The sequence below is a fragment of the Chionomys nivalis genome, chromosome 16 (assembly GCF_950005125.1).
Source record: "Chionomys nivalis chromosome 16, mChiNiv1.1, whole genome shotgun sequence".
Taxonomy (NCBI): Eukaryota; Metazoa; Chordata; class Mammalia; order Rodentia; family Cricetidae; genus Chionomys; species Chionomys nivalis.
The window spans coordinates 42446921-42454695 of NC_080101.1; the positions used below are offsets into that span (position 1 = coordinate 42446921).

Below are 7775 nucleotides of genomic sequence, written 5' to 3' on the forward strand. Positions count from 1 at the left end.
GCTCCCACCTACTGTCTGTCTGCTAAAGTTTTAGGATTACTATCCAAAACCTGAAAACCCAGAGAAGCATTATGTTCTAAGAGAAATACCACCTCCCCTCATAACTGCCTCAGGACATGAAATTCTACTCTTTCAGTACCAACAATCTAATAATGCTTTGTTCATTTTCTGAGTGAGTTGTAGAAGAACCACATTCTAATAAAAAAAACAGAGTGCTTGAACCACAGAAATCTAACACCATAACAATTTAATACACCCAAAATATTTAGAATACTTTCATATGTCTAAAATGCCATATTTAGATGACTGCCAGTCAACAATGTAAAGTGATAATCATGTGTCACTGTGCTAGACACTTTTGTAGAGATTTGCTAGATCTTTTATCCTTTATTGCCATTATTATTCAGTCACTGACAAACGCTGAGTTCTCCATTTGTACTAGACACTATTCTGGAACCTTGGGACAGAAGAATGAACAAAACAGAGAGCAATCACACATCTCAGTGAACTATACTACACTAGCACTACACTAGCCAATATAGTCAGTAGACAAATTATATAGTAGTCTAGGAGCTAATAGGTACTGACAGATAGAAGTTAAGGAATGAATACAATATTTGAGATTAGGATGATTATTATTTAAAATATGATAGTTTTGATAGCTTTCATTAAAAGGTTAAAATTTGAGTAAATATTGGAAGAAGTTATGTATGAAGATGTTTGGGAGCTCTTGACAACAAGGAAATAAATAGATAGTAGAATGCCCTGAAGAATTGCAAATCAGTGGTACAAAAACAAGGCAGTAGATCAGAAAGAATAAAGAGAAGAGTGGAGAGAAAGAGACATGATAGACATTTAGGGGATTAAAGATCATTTTAAGAGTTAAAATCTTACAAAGGAAAGAAAAAGTAGATAGGATGTAATAATCATGAAATTAGTGTTGAACATATCATGACTTTAAAGGGAGTCACTTTTTATCACTACGACAAAATAACTAAGAAATGACTGAAGATGTAATAATTTTTTTTCTCTTTATGGTTACAAGGACTTCAGTCCATCATGGCAGAAGGGCTTGGTATATAAAGCTGTTTACTTAATGGAAGTTATAATGTAGAGACAGAACAAGGGACAGGAGATAAAATAGAACCGAGATAGACCTATTTGCAGTGACTTATAGTTCATACTCATCAAAGGAAAATTCCACCAGGATTATACCTTAATCCTTAACAACTATGCCCTGAATGAAAGGGCACCAAAGTTTGTAAAAGAAACACTTCCATAGGTTAAATCACATTTAGACCAACTGACAGTTGAGGACTGTAATAGCCACTCTCACCAACTGACAGGCCATCCAAATGAAAACTAAACAGAGAAATAACAGAACTAACTGACATTGTGACTCAAATAGAGCCAGCAGTTATCACATAATATTTCACTCAAACACAAAAGAATCTGCCTCTTCTCAGTACCTCAGGAAGCATTCCCTAAAATTAATCAAATACTCAGTCACAATGCAAGTCTCCACAGGCACGAGAAACTGAAATAACCCTGTGAATCTTATGAGACTACCACGAACTAAAGCTAGGTTTCAACAACAGAAAACCTACAAACTCGTCAAAACTGAACAATTATATACTAAATTAAGAAAGAAATAAAGAAATAGGAGACTTCCTAGAAGTCAATGACAATAAACACACAACATACCCAAACTTATGGGACACAATAAAAGTGGTGCTAATCAGGCGGAGTTCCAGGAGTCATGTCAAAAAGAGGAAGGAGTAATTATATGAGCAAAAGTGGTCAAAATCATGATAGGGAAATCCACAGAGACAGCTGACCCCAGCTTGAGTTCCTGGAGGCCCACAGACTCTAGACTGAAAACAGGGGAATCTACATGAAACCAAACTAGCCCCTCTGCTTGTTGGTGACTGTTGTGTAGCTTGGTCTGTTTGAGGCACCCCTGGCAGTGGGACCAGGATTTATCTCTGATGCATGAGCTGTCTTTTTGGAGCCTATTCCCTATGGGAGGATGCCTTTCTCAGCCTTGATAGGTGGGCAGGGGAGATTTGATCCTGTTCCAACTTAATGTGCCAGGTTTTGTTGACTCCCCATGAGGCCTTACCATTTCTAAAGAGTGGATGAGAAGATGGGTGGGGGAGAGGTGAGGAGGGGAAAAGGAGGAAAGGAGGGAGGAGAAAATATGATAGGTAGGTAAAATGAATAAAGAATTTTAAATAGAAAAAAAAAAGAAAGTGGTGCTAAGAAGAAAATTCAGAGCACTAAATGCCTACATACAGAAATTAGAGAGATCTCAATTAGCAACTTAAAAAACACCTCAAAGATCTAAAACAAAAACAAACAAACAAACAAAAACCAAGCACACCAAAGAGGAGTAAGTGGAAGAAGCTAATCAAACTGAGGGATGAAATCAATAAAATAGAAATAAAAAGAACAACGGAAAGAATCAATGAAATGAAGAGTTGAATCTTAGAGAAAACCTACAAGATGGGCGAACCATTTCTAAATTATCTAAAGGACACAGAAATAATATTCAAATTAATGAAATTAGAAATAAAACAGGGGACATAACATCAGACACCAAGTAAATCCAAAGAATCACAAGGTCATACTTTAAATACCTGTAATCCACAAAATTGAAAAATATAAAAGAAATGGACCATTTTCTCAGTAGATACCATTTATCAAAGTTAAATCAATGCCAGGTAAACAATTTAAATAGACCTACAGCCCCTATGGAAAAAGAAGCAGAAAACTTTTAGAAAAACTAAAAGTTTCCCAACCATAAAAAGCCCAGGACCAGATGGTTTAATGCAGAATTCTACCAGATTTTAAAAGAAGAGCTAATGCCAATACTTCTTAAATTATTCCACAAATCAAAAACCAAAAGAACACTGCCAAATACATTATGAGGCCACAGTCAGCCTGACACCCAAATCACACAAAGATTCAACAAAGAAAGAAAATTACAGACCAATTTCCTTCACGAACAATGATGCAAAAATTCTCAATAAAATATTCCAACCAAATTAAAGAGCACCTTTTAAAGTTAATATACCATACCAAGTAAACTTCATCCCAGAGATGCAAAGATGATTCAACATAGAAAAATCTGTCAATGAAATCCATCATACAAATAAACTAAATGAAAAAAACACATGATAATCTGTCTCATTAGGTGTTGAAGAAGCCTTTGAAAAAAACCAACACCCTTCATGATTAAAGACATAGAGAGATCAAGGATACAAAGTACATAGTTATATATAATAAAAGTAATTTGCATGTCTATAGCCAGTATCAAATTAAATGTAGAAAAATTCAAAGTAATTCAACTGAAATCAGGAACAAGATAAGGTTGTCCACTCCGTATCTGTTCAATATAGTACTTGAAGTTCCAGATAGAGCAATAACACAACTGAAGATCAAGAAGAAACAAATTGGAAAGGAAGACATCAAACTATCATTATTTGCAAATGATATGATAGTATACATAAGCAATTTTAAAAATTCTACCAGGGAACTCCTACAGTAAATAAACACCTTCATCAAAGTGACTGGATACAAGATTAACTTTAAAAAAAAAAGTAGCCCTTCTCTATGCTGATGACAAATGGGCTGAGAAAAAAATCAGGGAAACAACACCCTTAACAAAAGCTACAAATAATGTATTACCTCTTGGGGAAACTCTAGTCAAACAAGTAGAAGACTCCAAGTATTTAAAAAATGAAATTGAAGAAGCTATCAGAGATTGAAAGATTCCCTGTGCTCATGGATTGGTTGGATTAATGCAAAAATGACAATCTTACCAAAAGCAATCTATAGACTCAACTCAATTCCCATCAAAATCCCAACACAATTCTTTTTTATTGTTTTTGTTGAGCTATATGTTTTTCTCTGCTTCCCTTCCTTCCTCCTTCCTCCCCTCTATCCTCTCCCATGATCCCCATGCTCCCAATTTACTCAGGAGATCTTGTCTTTTTCTACTTCCCATGTACATTAGATCCATCTATATCTCTCTTAGGGTCCTCTTTGTTGTCTAGGTTCTCTGAGGTTGTAAATTATTGGCTTTCAGTTGTGGAACTGGGACATCAACCCAGCCACAAAACCATCCACATCCGATTTGTCCTGCTTACAAGATGTGCTAGGGCAATAGTGGTGCAAAACTTGAGGGAGTAGCCCACCAATGACTGGTTCAATTTGAGGCTCAAGACAAAAGAGAAAGTCCAAGCCTAATACTGCCTAAATGTCCAGAAACCAAAAGCTGGGTAGCTCAGAGACCTAAGATAAAATCAAATATGTCTAGGCACTCCCCCTCCAAAAAAATCAATGAAATGATTCCTTATGATATTCTGCTATACTCACAGACTGGATTCTAGTCCAATCATCATCAGAGGGACTCCATCCAGTGACTTGTGAGAGCAGATTCAGAGATCCACAGCCAGAGTTTAGCAAACTCTAGACAGAGTTTGGCAAAACCTGTAGTAGAGGGGGAAGAAGGGTTGTAGAAGCCAGAGGGGTCTAGGGTATCACTAGAGCACACAGAATCAACTAACCAGGACTCATAGGGGCAAACAGAGACTGAACCAACAGATTTTTAAATGTTGTGTAGCTTGGTTCTTTTATGGGACTCATAACAGCAGGGATAGGGGCTGTCTCTAGTTCTTTTACTGGCATTTGAGACCCTACTTCTTATACTGGATAGTCTTGTCCAGTCTTAATACAACTTGATATAGTTGATAGTGCTACTGCAACTTGATAATGCCATGTTTTGTTGATACTCATATGAGATCTGCCCTTTCCTGGATCAACACAGAAGAGAAGTGGGGAATATGGGAGAGAAACTGAGAGGGGAGTATGAGGGAGGGAGGCTATGGATGGCTGGGATGTAAACTAAATAGATGAATTTTTTAAAAAAGAAAGAAAAAGTAATAACTAATAATATTATGTTTTAATTTTACATGGGAACTAAGTTTAGAAGTGATTTTTCCTTTTTTCAGATAGAAACTTGGACCACTGTTGCGAGTCTAATTCTCCCTAGAAAACCTAATTTACCTGAACCAAACCGTCTCCATGTATTCTTCTGGGTGTGCATTTAAACCATACTTTATCTAGTCAGTAAGTCTTTCTTTGTGCTGAATGTGTGATTAGAAATTTTGCTAGAAATATAGGACAAGGGAATATGAAGAAAATATGATACCAATAACAAAGTAATTTAGATACTAAAAAAGTGCCTTGTCCACTTTAAGGAAAAAATAGTTTTTTCCAGTGGAGACTCATTGCATAAATTAACCACAATTCAGGAGAGGCTCCATGATCAACAGTAGAAACAGTAGAAAGCCAACACAAAATGAATTCAATGCTGTTTTTTTGTATTTAATTTTGTTTGTCTTATATTGCTTTGTTAGAGCATTAGTCTTACTGGTCTTTTGCTTGAATTTTGTTTTTTTTCCAACTTTTTAAAAGGGTTTTTATTGGTTTTGTGTGTGCATGTGTGTATGCATGTGTGGTTTTTATGTGTATTTTTTTACAGTTTTTCTCCTATTTTATTTTTTTAATTCTGACTCCTTCAGGGTTTTGGTTAGTTTTGGTTTTGTCTGTTAGTTTTCTAGAGAAAGAGATGATGGTGAGGATGTAAAGAGGATCTGGGAGGATTTGGGGGAGTATAAACCATGCACACAAGAACTCTGCTATTTAATGAGAAAAGTTTAGTCTCTACAATTTTTTCATTTTAGGATTACATAAAGGAGTCATGTTTAGTACCGCTTCTCTTGAAGGTGGTTTGTCTTAGTATTATCTTTTTCTAATATTTCTTGTGCACTCCAGCTTTTGTTTGGTCACCATGGAATGTGTTTCTCCATCCTGTCACTTCTTAATCATTCCTACTTTTGTATTAGTGCCTGCTTCATGTACATGATATACACCTGGGCTTTGCTTCTCACTGCGTTCGGCCTTTAAGAACAAGGAGACCCCTTAGATTTAATCTATTTATGAACAGCTGGTTTAACTCTACTCCTTTGTTTTTGTTTGGTATCTGTCCTATATTTTTGTCAGTTTCTCTGTCATGGTTAGGTTTGGGTACTCTACTTGATTTTATGTTATCTCTGTTACTTAAGATTATTAGGTAAAGCTCTTTGGTATGTAGTTTTAGTGACTTCCTTAAGGTTCATACTATAACTTTTCACAGGCTACTTTTAAATGACATCATACCACCTCTGCCAAAGTAGTAACCATTGTGGTGGTATGCTTTCATCTTTCTTCTATGAGCTTCTTCTCTTTTCGTAAATCATCTTACTTCTAATTAAATCATAAGCCCCAAAATACATTATTTTGCATTAAATGATTTTCTCTGACAAATATGTAAATATCTTACATGTCTCTAAATAGTAACTTACATAGCCTCCTCTCTTCCTTCTATGTATCCAGATCCCCATCTGTTATTATTTTCCTTCTCCCTAAATGTCTTCCATAAACATTTTTTTTTGCAGTCCAGATCTACTAGTGATGAATTCTTCCAGGTTTTACATGTCTGAAATAGTCCACAGTTCACCACTGTGTTTAAGAAATATTTTCACTGAGTGTAGAGTTAGATAGACTGCCAAAAAATTCTCTTAAATTCTTCACCATCCTATGCTATGCCCTGGAAACTCACATGAAGAAGTAAATAGGGCAGCTGTTGGTCTCAGCTGAGCTCTTGATCTTAAAATCTGATCTTCATCACCTGATTTCAAAGTCTTGAATTTCTGTTATTTACTTTTTGTGCATCTTTGTCATTGTTTAGGAAAGGAAGTTAAACTCCCTCAGAAAATAAGAGATAATATTATTTTAAATGACCACTTAGACTTACTCTTATTGATATCCTACTAAAGAATGGTCTAGAGTAAAAAAAAGGAAATAAAATTTAGGAAATGAGTTGATTCTACTATTAAAGAAAAGCACTTTTCCTTTCATGCTTCGTTAGCCACAAGATTGTCAATGGATTCTTTCCATTTCTACTGAAAATCAGAAAGTAAAGTCAAAGAGAAGGAGGAATATGAGGCTATATTAACAAAAAGGCCAACAATATATTCTTGCTACATATTCTTTTTTTGTTTTTTTTGGGGGGGGGAGAAACAACTTTAATCTTCATTGTGTGAGAGAGTATAGGCACAATAAATTAAAAGTCATATGATAAACCAAAACTTCCTTTATACAAGTATTAAAATACAATCACATTTCTAAAGTGAAACCATAGGTACACGGCTGTAGTCGTAAAGCTGCACAGAGAAGCAGCAGTGGGGCAAATGTTTGACGAAGACACTCCTGAATTTCGTGTTTTCACCGAGCATCGAAAACCACCAATCTTTTAGTCCTTTTCTTGTACATTATTCTGTATCCACAATCTCTGCATCTGATTGGATCTCTGGACTTTATTTCATTTTCAGTGTGACACTCTCCACAAATATATATCATCGGCTGCTGCTTCGGGGGTTGGACATCTTTCTGGGTATCCATTGTTAGTGTCTCGGCAGCTCAAACAAGCTCTGTGCACGCAAAACCTTTCCCGGGTCCTCCCTTGCTACATATTTTTAAAACACGTATTATCAAATAAAACTATAAACCTCTGTACTTTTAATACTCTAGATTTGCTTCCTTTAACTCTAGGCTCTAAATGAGTTATTCATTTTCTAAAGTTTGAAAGGTATAACTTGCAATATAATCTACCTACATACATTATTAGGCAGACATATATCTGCCTATGGAATGTAGGTGATGAAATA

General features: G+C 35.6%; 1 protein-coding gene across 1 annotated transcript; it reads right to left on the bottom strand.

The window, feature by feature from the left end:
* Positions 1-7332: 7332 nt before the first annotated feature.
* On the bottom strand, positions 7333-7509 carry LOC130888212 (DNA-directed RNA polymerases I, II, and III subunit RPABC4-like). The gene has a single exon (XM_057791141.1). The coding sequence runs from the start codon at positions 7507-7509 to the stop codon at positions 7333-7335; it is 177 nt and encodes a 58-aa protein (XP_057647124.1).
* Between the last annotated feature and the right edge of the window lie 266 nt (positions 7510-7775).